This window comes from Lagenorhynchus albirostris, chromosome 20 (assembly GCF_949774975.1).
Source record: "Lagenorhynchus albirostris chromosome 20, mLagAlb1.1, whole genome shotgun sequence".
Lineage (NCBI taxonomy): Eukaryota > Metazoa > Chordata > Mammalia > Artiodactyla > Delphinidae > Lagenorhynchus > Lagenorhynchus albirostris.
The window spans coordinates 32,084,110-32,097,029 of NC_083114.1; the positions used below are offsets into that span (position 1 = coordinate 32,084,110).

Genomic DNA, 12,920 nt, shown 5'->3' on the forward strand with positions numbered 1-12,920 from the left:
CTAGGAGCCCTGAGGAGTAGAGCACGGATTCTAGAACCTCCCTGCCGTGGTCCACAGCCGGGCCCCACCACTGACACACCATGCTGTCTTGGCCAGCTTGCTTGGATCTCTCTATGCCTTGGTTTCCTTATCTCTAAAATGGGACTACCAATCTCATAGGTTGCTGTGTGGATTAAATGAGTCCAGTTACAGCTCTTACCACTGACCCCCACTGCACTCCTTCCTCCGCAGACCAGTGGTATGACCTACCTCTATGAAAATAGAGTCAGCAAAAAAGCAGAAAGTTTTCCAGGTCCTGCAGCCCATGATGAAACTGTCCAGGACCCTGAGGCTCAGGGAACATTCTAGAGAAGAGCTTCCTCAGACCCCTCAGCACACCAAACATACAACAGCATGTACCCATACCTGCGGGGTACCCTCCCCTGGTCACCAGGTCCCTGACACCGGACTTCCTCAGAGGGGAACTTCCTCAGTCCTCCTCAGATGCTCCCACCCCCTCCTAGCTGATCTCCCCCAAAGATGTCCCCAGGAGAGAGGCAGAAGCCAAACCTAACTGAAGACACTAAGGCCACTGGGAGCCAAATCCCCTGAGCTGGGAGAAGCCCAAGCAGCTCTGGGAAAGCCATCAGGGGGTCCTCCGGCTCTCACGAAGCTGAGAGACAGCACAGGAACCCTCAGGAGAAGCTGTCCTAAATACCTCAAACAGATGATTGGAGTCCCCCATTTTGTCGACAGGGAGCCAGCTTACCTTGACAGAGCAGGGCTTCCAGAGGGATCCAGGCCCCCACAAGGTGGCAGACCCTACAGCAAGCCCAGGCCAGGACCCTGAGGTGGAGGGTGCCCCAGCCCGTGCACCCTCTCTCGCTGGAGGGCAGGCCCATGAGTGCTGCGGTGGGCCAGGGGTGCGGGAGCTGTGTGACCATGTGTGTGCACGAGCACATGTGCTTGCGTACACGGTGGAGTGCGCGCGTGTGCGCCTGGAGAGAGGAGGGCAGTTCTAGCGGCAAGTCTAGGGACTCATAAACCGTGTGGAAGAATTTGTCTCAGATGTCAATTGAAAGTGTTTTCAAATGTCCACCCAACCCCCTCCCCAGGAACCCAATGCTGCCTCCTGCTTACCAGCCCCCTGCCCAGCCGGCCCTGGGGCACAGCTGGAGCCTGCACCACCCCCTTCCTGGCCCAGCCTCTCTCCAGGTGGGCCTAAGGCTGAAGGAGAGGGAGGCAGCAGTTTGCTCAGCTCCCGCCTCCCTGGGGGAAGGCCAAGAACCCCGTCCCCTGCAGGCTGTCATTTTGTAACTGCTACAGAAACAGCCACAGAGTGGGGCAGCCCTGGCTGGGCTTAGGGTTGGCCTGGTACCAGTGTCCTGCACTCAGCCTGCTTCTCCTATAATCACTGCAGGTGGCGACAGCAGAGGGCAGGCACAGCTTCCCCCCGCTCCCCCCAGCCAGCGTCCACAAAGGGGGCCAGGAGAAAACTGCTCGCTGCCACTTCAACGGTCTTCATAACCTAGGCTGAGAGGGGGGTACGGGGTCCTGCCCTTGCCCTTCTACCCGCTACCGTACTTCACCTCAGCAGCTCAGGAGGCCAGGCGGACATGACTAGTGCTTTTGAGAAGGCTGGCAAGGAGCTGTCCTCGGCCCCCCAAGGCATGCGGCTGGTGTCCCGTGATTTGGCCTCTCCTGGAAGCTGACCGTGGACCAGATTCCTGACGGATAACAGCCTCCAGGAGGTTTTAAGGAAGTTGGGGCAGGGAAGGAAGGTGTCTCCTAGCCACTGCCCTGCCTTTCCCTCTTCCTAGGGCAACTGCCCTCAGAAATCAGGAGGGATGATGAGATCTGTGGTTTGAATGGGGAGCTCAAAAGTCCTCTGTTCCGGGCTGAGCTGGCCTGAGCTGGCCAGGTGAGCACCGCTGCCTTCATGGAGACAGGTATCTCCGTCTCTGTTAGCGCCCAGTTTGGTGGCCGCTCCTGGGCCATGGAGAACACACCCAGTGGGGACCCTGGGCACTATCATTTCCCCACCTAGCGGGCTCCAGAGGATGAAGGTCCTGCCTGGTGTGCGGGAAAGGCTACGTGTGCAGCTGAAGCACACACTCCTCCAGCCTCGCAGGCCTCCTGCCCGAGCTGAGGGCATCTGCCCTTGGTTCCAGAGGGTCCAAGGTTGGAGCCGAGAGGCCTGGCATGGGAGTGTTCACCAGGAGGAGGCCTCAGGAAGCTGAACTGGGAGCTGTGGCTTCCTCTGGGCTCACCCCGCCCTGTAAAGGTCTTCTCTATTGAAACAGATGAAACCATAGAGTGAGTTGTAAATTGCTTCTGTGATTTAGGACCAAAAGAAAATGTACCTGAAAACCATCACCTATGGTGGGGGGGGCGGAAGTGAACACCTCAGTGGGACAGGGAGGGAGGGCCAAGCAGGGAAGTAGTGACTGCGCAGCCCGTACCCCACTCAGCCCTGCCACCGGCCAGCGCTGGTGACCGTGAAGCCCTGGCTCCCTGTCCTCAACACCCGGCAGCCACCCAGACCCCTGCTCGGTGCGCCCCTCCGCACCCCTTCCCCGTGCCCTGTGTGCCTTCTCTCTGCGGCCCTGGCGCCCTCTCCCGGCTCTGGTTCCCCGCCCGCCTCAGACTCCTGGTCCGCAGGCATCTGGGGCGCTCCCGGCCCCCGCGGAAACTGCTCCGCCAGGGAATAAACAAGCCGCCTGCCCCGCCGGCCCCGGGAGGAGATGAAAGCCTGGGGGGGGTCTTTCCTCTGATCATGAAACAGGCTCTGAAAGGGTGCGGGCGTGGGGCCTTATCTACTTCATACTCGGAAATGGTTTTAGAATGAACTGCTAAGATAAGCTTCCTTGGACGTTTCTCGGTGTTGGAGGCTTGCGGGGCGCCGGGCAAGGGTTTGGGGCATTTTGATTTTGGCAACAAACCCGTAAAGACGTACTGAGAGAGAGGCCAAGTAAGTTTCAACTGGGCTCAGAGAGCCGCGGGGCGCCCGGTCCCGGGCCAAAGGGGTGGCCAAATTCAAGGTGCTGACCTATTCACTCCCCACCAATCCAAGGGGTTGGGGGACAGAAAAGAACGAACCGAGGAGACCCACCAGATTCTCTCCAGTTAGCAGAGCCCCCCAACCCCAAATCCACCATACCCCCGGCTTCCTCAGGGGGATCCGGAACCCCAGGAGCGGCTATATGTGCCTTCCCTGAAATGTAGGTGCAAAACCAAATCGAAGGGGTGAGAAGTCTGGAGAGGGGATTCGAGGTGGGGAGAGGCGGTGACTGGGAGGGCAGACAAGAGGGATTCTGGGGGCCGGTAACGCGCTGTTTCTTTATCTGGGTGGTGCTAACACCAGCGTGTTCATTTTGTGAAAGTCTGTAGAGCTGTACGATCAAGATTTGTTCACTTTTCTGCAGAAAGGTTCCACTTCAATAAAATTGATATTAAAAAATTATATGTGTGTGTGTATATATCATAAATACGTGTACATAAACACATACAGAGGCCCGTGGAGGCCAGAGTTTGAAAGGAAAGGGATGCAAGAAAGGGTAGGGGTCCACAGGAAACCCCATCCATTTTCTATCCCTAGTGTCTTGGGGTCTTAAAGAAGAATTCTGGGTGTGTTGGAAAGAGGCCAGGGCCTAGCAACTAAGGCTAAGTTTGGGGGTGGGAGGTAGGGGTGCCGTCTCTACTGAGACCAAAGCTTTTGTGGCCAAATGGTTTCTGAGAGCAATGACAGAGCTACGTAATTTATTTCCACTTTACACACACACAGAGTTTTCTACTTCACTCAAAGCATTTTTAAGAAATACTTTCCCTGAGGTGGGGGGCAGGAGAGAGGGTGTGTGGAATGGATGCTGTTTTGGAAGGCCAGTTGCTTCTCTCAGATTTTTTTGAAGACACTTCCTTCTGATAGACTTTTGCTTTCAGAAAATACTTTAGAAAGAGATCAAAGCACTCTCTCCCCAACCCACTTTCCCAGTGTCTTCAACCCTTACTTCTCTTATCACCCACGCCACTGGGCTCTGACGCTCTGTATACAGAGCAAGGGCAACTGGCTTTGAAGCCCCGGATTAAGCCGGGCCAAATCCTTGCCTCAGAATAACAAACAATACAGGTTCAACAGGAGTTCTCATCAGTAGTTCATTTTTCAAACACAAATTCACTGTCACTAACACAAGCAACATTGAACTCAACAGGCTATGAAGGCTGATAGTGGAGATTTATCTGGTGGCAAAACCATGACCTAGGAGTAGAGCAGTCAGACGGTTAGGAAATTTTCATATTGGGGAGGTTTATATTTAAATTTTGTAGAGCTCACTTTTATCTGTGTTTGGGAGAAAATGCAGTTTCTCACATGTATCAAGCTTGGCGGGGATGTGAGGAAGCAGAGAGGGCTCTGTTCTCTGCAGTTAAGGGCATAAACTCTCTGGGTGCAGGGGCCTAAGAGAGACAGAGACTGGCTAGGGAAGGCTGTGGCCCCATTATATACCTGACATCGGGGGACCCCGAGCGTTCAGAAATTGATGGCTTGAACTGCGGCTGGCATGTTAGTCACCAGCTCAAGTTGTTTGAGAATTCAAAATCACTATCCAATGAAGGGGACCCCTTTTTCCTTTGGCCTTCAGCTCTTCGGGGCTTAAGGCAGAGGCTTGTGACTAAGGACTCATACTGGCTTGAGAACATTCGGGCTCCTTTTCTCCAGCCCCCGCCCCCCCCACCCCCACCATGCCTCCACGGGCCAACCAGAGAGCAATCACGCCCCTAACCAGCCAGGGTCCCTAGGGCAGAGCAGCAACTCCACCTTGCGCAGGTCCCCATAAACAAGCAGTCAAGGGAATTTCTCAGTTAGGGGCTTGTTCTGGGGGGAGGGGCATCATTGCTTGGCTTGCGTAGACCTGGCAGCTGCCTAACTCTGCTTCTATGGGCAAGGGCCAAATGCCCTCCCTTCTCAGGGGTTGGGTTTATGTTCTCTTGGTTCTCCTCCAGCTCAAGCGGTCTAGGAATCTATGATTCAAGGTTCAGGAGAAATGTCCAGGCCATCTGCTGAGAAATAGAAGTGTCCCAGGAAGTTGATGGTAGAGACACAAATAAGAGGACAGGGAGAGGCATTGGACAGGACGCTGAAGGGCCACAAGCCCGAGCAAAGCACAGTGCATTCCAAGGCTGCCATGGGAAGGAGGCAGCGGGGAGGAGGGGGACACGGGGTCAGAGCGGTGAAAGTGGTCTCTGAAGCCAGTGGGCAGCTACGCAGGAGAAAAAGGGTGTGTGAGAACCGTGCAGGCAGGGGATAAGGCTAGTGATTTTCCTAAGGACTAGACCTGGTGCAAGGATAACTTTCTGCCAGGGAAAGACTGTGATGAATCCCTAATGGGCCACCATCGTCATGGTCATTTAAAAATTATTATCATCATTCCCTGAGGCCTGCCTCTAAGCCTCTAGGGATGTGCCTCTTCTGTCACTAGGATCAGGCACAAATATCTGCCTGAAGCCCGTCACCTCTGGAAATGTGTGTGTGTGTGTGCACGCATGTGTGCGCTCGCGTATGTGTGTTGGGGAAGGGAGGGAGGAGGACCCATGCAGGTGCGGGAAACCCCACTGAGGAGAATCACAAATGCCTTGTTTAAAATGGCAGGGGCCACGCATGCCCAAAGAACATGCTCGTTCATTTTCAAGAGACAAGGTTATTTCTGCTGCCTCAAGATGGAAGTTCTGGATCCTTCTCTTCTTTTCTTCTCTACATCCCAGCAGTAACAAGAAATAAATCCCCTCTTCACACCTATAATCCGCTCAACAATTTACCAAGCACTGCTCATAAGGTCCCTGGTTTGAGTCTCACAGTAACTGAAAAAGGAAGGATGGCAGGTAGGTCTGCAGTCACCATCCTGTTTTACCTGACACCTCTGAGCCACGGGAAGCTTGGGGACTAGCCCAAGTGCACACAACTAGGCAGAGGCAGGCCTTGTGACACCTGATCCCCACTGTCCTCAACGACCGTTCCCCCACCAGGTTCCCCAGTGCATCCCGGGTTCCCCATCCCCAAAATGCAGCAAACTCCAGTCCAGACATTTCCTTGTTCCTTCCCCCGATAGAGGCCCTGGGTGGCCCTGCCACCTCCCTGACTTAGGCAAGAGGGCAGCCGAGTGCCCAGACCCCCTCCCCCAACAAAACAAAAGAAAATTTGCAAGGCCTCTCAGTAAGCAGACTGGAAGGACCCAGCAAACTGCCAGCTTTTTGTTTCCTCTGACCCATCATTCCCTAAGCAGTTCAGCAGAGCTCTCTAAAAAGTAGAACAAAACGCTGAGTAAATGCCAGACATTTCTCTAATTATGATGAACAGTATTCGCTAGCATTTATTGTGTGCTTACATGTGCCAGGAGCTGTGCTAAGGGCTTTACATGCAACTGTATAAAGAAAAACCTATTATTTTACAGATGGACATGAGGAAAGGGCATAGACTCTAAAGTACCTGGCCTGAGGGTGGCACAGATGGAAGCAGGTGAGCGGAACGGGTAGCCTGCCCCCACCCCAGGTCTGACTCCCCCTCCCCGGCCCTTGAAGCTTCACCACCTTATTCCTCAGAAAACCCAACTACGGGTCCAGTGTCAGATAAAGGGACATTTTCACACCTAAACTGTACCCCGGGAACCAAAATCCAGTGTGAGTTTGTGGAGGAGGCAGAGTAGGGGGGAGAACGTTTCTGAACCTGAACCTTCCAGCTTCTCCATCTGCAGCCATCTCCCTTCACCTGGTAACCGCTCTCCTTGTGATTCCAACCCCACCCAGGGTGCACCGCCCCAGCGAATCTCTCCATCATGCCCCGTTCTGCATCTTCCTCCTCTTTCCCTCTCCTCCAGGCTCTCTCCCACAGACACCAGCACATTTTAAAGATGGTTCCACTTTATAAATCATCCCTCTCTGGCAGCCACCTGAGGGCTACTCCCCGAACAACACACACACAGGGCCCAACGGTGCCTTCCCCTTGGCCGAGGAGGGTGCTGGCAACTGGCGGAGCGGCGCCCGTGGGATGAGAGGCTTGGGGTTCGAGCTGCCCCGGGAAAAGCAATGGAAATAGGAAAACGTGGTCCCATTACCCTTTCCTCAGTCTGTTGAGGGGCATCTCCGGGTCCCCAGTCAATACAATCCTGAGAAACCCAGCAGCTCCCCAAAAGGAGGAGGACAAAGCAGCCCCCCAGGGGCCAAAAGTGCTGGAGCGGGGACCTCCAGCAACGCGACCCTGTTTGCGTTTCATTTGCATATCACTGCCCCTCCCCTCCCTCCATCCCGTGCCTCTCGATTGTGGTGTAGCCCCCCGCGGGCTTCCAAGGTCAGTTCTGATGCTGTGGTGGGACTTGGAGCTAAGGCCAGAATGGCGAAGGGGACTCCAGTCGCCCCCTGGGCTGAAGACCGAGAGGACTGCTGAGGGAGCCCCTGGGGCTCCCCACTGCCCCCATCCGTCATCCCCACCCCCGAAGTAAAACCAGCGCTGACCTGCCCGCCTTGGTGATGATCATCTCGGTGCCCGCCTCGTGAAACTTCTTCCAGAGCTCCTTCTCATGCAGGCCCACCTTGATGTTCTCGATAGTCTAGGGATGGGAGAGAGGGGACTTGTGTCGCCCTGCCCACGGCTCCACGCGGAGCCATCAGAAAGGGGAACACAGACCCAAGGGACCATGCAGGACACTGCCAGCCCCAGGTGCCCACGCCTCGAGATGTCGTTTCAAAAAATTATTCTGTACCACTGGTGAATTTTTAAAAATTTAATCAGTGGCTGAAATCCCCTTCTTCGGAGCTGCATCTACAGACGGGCCCGCAGAGGACACACTAACCGACCGTGCCAGGGTAGATGACACACTCTTGCACAAACATAAACACTGCACGTGGCCCGACATAGCCACAGGCTTGCGGGCAGACACACCAACACAGGATGGGCACACACCCTCGGCCAGAGGCGCGCACCCGCAAACACCTCCTGCGGACCCGCACAGGCAGAGGGCATGCACATGGTCACGGTGGTGTCCCCTAGGCCTCGGAGCTCGGCGGCGGCTCCCGCAAGCACCCGGCCAGGGGCTACTCACCCCGCCTGGTCCCAGGCTTTTGTCCCCGCCCTCTCAGGGTCGTCGGAGCTGGACTGTTTTCCTGGGCTCGCTCCGGCGCGGGCTCCCCTCCCCGGCCTGTCTCAGAGCAGCCTCAAGGGCTCGAGGTGGAGGAAGGACGAAGGGCAGAAGGCGAGCCCTGCCCAGGGGAGCGCGAACAGGCAGACAGTCCTGCCCGCAGTGGGGCGGTTGACAGACACAGGCGGCCCTGCAGACAAACCGACGCCCGACCTCCACCCGACGGCCTGCCCGGCCCGGCCCTACCTGCTCGGCGGCGGCAGCGGTGGCGATGTTGGCGCCGGGGCCCGGGGGGCTGCCAAGCGCGGCTCCGCTGAGGCCCGGCGCGGCCAGCGCGGGCTCGGGGGCGTTGGCGGCGTTGGCGGCGCTGGCCTCGCCGAGCACCGAGCCCGGGGCCCGGAAGGCCTCCTCGCTCTCCGACAGGCCCTTATCCTGCAGCATCTCCTGTGGGCACAGCACACGCGAGTCATATGCCCATGTCCACACGCGCCCGAGACCCGGCAGCCCTGGAGCCGAGCCGCGGGTGGCGGTGGGGGGTGCTTCGGGCACTGCTGGGAGGCCGCCCTGATGCACGTGGACCCCGCCCCCTCCCGAGCTGGAGGAGGGAGAATAGCGCGGTCAGGACCCTCGCCTCCTCCCTCTGGGTCTGGACCTGGGAGGGTTTGTGTGCGGTTCCAGGTCCTCCTGCCCTGGGTGTGGGGCTGTGTGACGAGTAGGTCTGGGGGAAGGACCGCCCTCTCAGCATTGCCCCAGCTGCACCCCCAGTGCGTCCTCCTGCTGGGCTCCAGTGGACCCTGGAGCCTGAAGTCTGGGTCTTTTTCGTCTGTTCCTAATAACTGGGGTCCAGGCTCACTCTTGGCCCAGGGCAGCCAGGACACCTTCTGGGTAGGGAGGAGAGGAGAGTCAGCCCAGGAGGGCAGGGCCTGGGCTCCCAGGGCTCCACAGTGGCAGAGAGGGCCTTCGGCTGAGCGGCCTCTCAGGCTCCTGGTCACTCATCTGCCCAAACCCACTCCCTCAGACAGCAGTCAGGTAGAGGCTTCCTGAACCAAAGGTTTTCCTTCCTGTACGTTCCCACTCCCTCAGATGCCTGTGTGGCACCCACGCAGGCACCCACGTCCTCACACACAGACACAGCACCTTCTCATAGCCTACAAGTCACCCAAGTAGCCACATTTTCCTAGGGCCACTCTGATTCAGGCCCCGAACTCAGCCAGGGGCCACCCCAGCCTTGCCCTCACATGCACACTGGCTGGCTCACTCACTCACACTTTAGATTTTAGCTTCAAAGGGCTCTGCTTTGAGGCAAAGGACTCAGACCCTTCCCAGCTAAGGACCAGGCCAGTTGAGTCCAGTTGACAGGCACAGCCTAGTCCTGCCCCAGGGCACAGCTACCCTTCCCCAAGCGACTAGGACTATTCACACGCCTGCTCATGTGCCTGCTTCCTTCTGGAAGCTGGTCCTGGGATATCAGGATGAGAGTCCCGCCTGCAAGGACCTGCCTGTCCTGCCTCATCGTGGGTGCAACCCTGCGTTATCCCTGCTTCTCCTTTCCACCTCCTAGCTCTTCTCCCTTCATGTGGATCTGGGCAAGTTCTGGGGAGGCTTTCTAAATGTCTGCCTGCCTTTCTTGCAGCTGAATGTTCCCTCTTTCTCCCCCTATCTTCTTTCTGTCCTCTCCTGGCTCTCCCTGGGCATTCCAAGGCCCAGGTCCCTCACCACTGGCCTCCCATCCCAGGCCTAGACATGGGCTCCCAGGGCCTCACAAAATAAACAAGCCAAGTGCAACCGAGGAGATAAAAAGGGGCCGGGGCCAGTTGGGGCTGGGAAAAGCCCATAAAGATAAGGCTGACAGGCGGGTCGGTCCTCCAGCCACAGGCACTGAGGAGGAAGACTCGCCGGGCATGGCCAATGCCAGCACCGGCCTTGGGCCACATGCGGGTTCCGGGGCCGAGCCTGGAAACCCAGGAGACCCCAGGCAAGGGGACATTGTGCAACGGGGGTAGTTGTGCGCTCTGGCCCAACGCTCTGGTTCCAACTATATCTGGGGTCAGCCGGGATGGGCACCCGCAATCCGCTGGCCCAGATGCTGCGGCCCGCGGGGCCAAGAGGGGCCGCCTGGCCTGATGCTGTCTTGGCCACTAGGTCCTCTGCGGACACTTGTCACACCCGGAGCTGTGCAGCGGCTCCCCGCGACTTGCGCCGCGCGCTCTCAGTCCTGCCCGGTGCTGAGCACATCCGCGGCCGGCGTCCACTGACGCCAGTCCCACCGCTACCACGCGGGACAAGGGCTGCGTTGGGCTTTCATTCCCCAACTCGAGGTTCGCCTCTTCCTTTTCTCTCCGCCACGCAGCCACATCCCGACATCGCGAAGATTCGCCTTCGCTGGAGCTCCCCGCTCGTTCCTTTTTCTTCCCGCCCGGCACGGCCATCCCCGCTCTCCGGTCCCGTCGGACCCCGAGCCCCGGCGCGCTGGGACGCCAGTAGAGCGGGTCCCGCACCAGCCGGGGTGCGCGGCCCGCGCTCGCCCTTCTTCTGGAGCCCTCGGCCGACGCGGCCGGCCGGCTCCGCGCCCTGTGCGCTCGGGTCCGTCACTTTCAGTTGACTCGTTTTTTTAAGAAGAACAGCATTTTTCTTTTCATTTCTAGATTACTGGTGATACTTTTCTCGCACTGGGGGAATTGTTAATTTTTTATACTATTTTAATTATCTCTATTATCAGAGTAGTATTCTGGTCAATTCAATAACATTAAGACTACTTATTCTATCACACAAGCTATTAGTACATGTTATTTTTAATACTGTATGGTTTAAGTACTGGTTTGATTTGTTAATTCATCATTATCAAATATGTTGTTATTGCTTTCCTGTCACTGCTCCATCATTCTAGGGCCTCCTGGCACATTCATAATACTATTACTAAAACCTAGGCAATTATTAAATATAGTCTTCCAATAGGTCATGTTAATCTCTCATTATTTTTATTTTTACTCTGTATCCCTGAAATGTTTCCGTGCTGCCTCCTCAGTCTCTGTTTGTACTTTGTCACAGTTTCAGTAATTTATTTACCATAACGTAGTATTATTGTTCTCAATATTCACATTCATTTCCTTCATGTCCTTATAATACTTCTCGTTATTTTACCATTATTTGTTTTGTTAGGATTGTTCATAATACTCCAGGTATTCTTCATCACATCGTTACAATATCTTGTTACTTTGTCATTATTTGCAATGTTATGGATCTTAATTCGCTACTTATTTTTCAATGCATCATTACTTCTTGTTACTTTGTCATAATTTGTAATATTGTTGTAGCTCTTAATACTCTGTTTTCTCATCACATTGGTACAATACTTATTACTCTACCATTATTTATAATGTTGTTGGGACTATTAAAACCTTGGTCATAAATTGTCATATTACTCCAGTAATTCTTGTTGCTGTCTTTATTTATATTACTATTGCTCTTAAGATTTTGGTTAACATTTATTTTAATAATTCACTATAGTATCAATAATAAATTATATGATAGTATTCTGTCAATACTACTAATATTAGTATTTCCCTTATTAGTATTTTCATTGTTCACCTTTTTCCTAGTTTTATCATTTTTACACTATTACTATTTCTTATTCTATTGATTTTAATACAATAGTTCTTATCACATTGTTCCATCACTTTGTCTATGATTCTCTCAAATTTGTGATTACCATTTTCACTTGGTTTTGAGAGTGACTGTTATTTTATTGTTGTTTTAAAGTCCGAGTACTGTATTAGTTATGCCGCTTAGCCCTGCTTTTTGGGTAATTGCTCATATTTTGATAATTCTTGATCATGGATCATTATTTATATAGTATGCTCCTTGCTTTAATTTTGACGACCCTGTTGCATCAAAGGCACTGTAGTCCAGTGTTCTGATCACGAACATTTCCACATCGATATTCGCCAAGTACCTGGGCCCTCCTCTTTGGCCTTTCTTATTCTTCAAACACCAATTTCAAGGCCACCGCTCCACTTGTCTCGTCCTAACCTTGTTCCTTTGGCGCTGGCGCTGTCGTTTCTATGTTCTTGGGCCCTTAGACCCAATTCGTCCGGTTACTAGGAGGAGAGAAGGGCTCGAGCTCCGACCGCTGGGAGTCGGGCGAGGCGGCAGCCGGATTAGAAACTCTTCTCGCCGCCCTCTTGCCGCCTTGACTGTCCCCGAGGTTCTTACCCAGGTCCTGTTACTCTCCCCCTTTCCAGCTCATCCTCCCTGGTTTCGGGGTTGCCCCTCTCCCGCACTCCCGACTCACCCCCACCCACGCCGGGACCCTCACTCACCCTAACTGCGCTGCCGCATGCGTTGGCGCCTGCGGCCCGAGGTCCGCTGCAGGCTCGGGTCCGAGGAGCCCGGGTCAGCCGGGACTCCGACTCGGGGCAGCTGGGTCAGGGTTCCGCTGCCCGCCGCGCCCTCGTGGCCGGACACATCCCGGTTCTGGAGCGGGCCCTTGATCTCCGAGGCTGCACTTTGGGGCCTCAGCTCCCTCCTCCTCCCTCCCTCCCTCCCTCCGGGGCCGCACCCCCCTCCCCGCGCTGACGTCGCTGCTGTCAATCAGTCCGCGCCCGCCGCCCCCCGGGGAGGGGGCTCGAGGGTCCCCTGGCTCCATGGTCCGGGGACCCCGAGCTCGGAGTGGGCTGCCGCTCCACCAGCGCGCGGCCCGGTGCCCTCTCCGCGGCCCTCGGGCCCCGCCGGCCGGCTCGGGGTGGGAGCCCGCATGGTTTAGATTAGGTGGGGGGGGAAGAGAGGGCGAGCGGCCTGGCGGCGCCGCGCGGCTCCCAC

At 55.6% G+C, this 12,920-nt stretch overlaps 1 protein-coding gene across 1 annotated transcript in view; it reads right to left on the minus strand.

Moving 5' to 3' along the window:
- Positions 1 to 12,589, minus strand: part of TBX4 (T-box transcription factor 4) — a 30,576-nt gene extending 17,987 nt beyond the window's left edge. Inside the window, exons 1-3 of the mRNA XM_060133248.1 lie at positions 12,422 to 12,589; positions 8,349 to 8,546; positions 7,480 to 7,574 (exon numbers count right to left, since the gene is read on the minus strand). Coding sequence (XP_059989231.1) covers positions 7,480 to 7,574; positions 8,349 to 8,543 — 290 coding nt within the window. The 5' untranslated portion in view covers positions 8,544 to 8,546; positions 12,422 to 12,589. The remainder of the gene's footprint in view (positions 1 to 7,479; positions 7,575 to 8,348; positions 8,547 to 12,421) is intronic.
- Between the last annotated feature and the right edge of the window lie 331 nt (positions 12,590 to 12,920).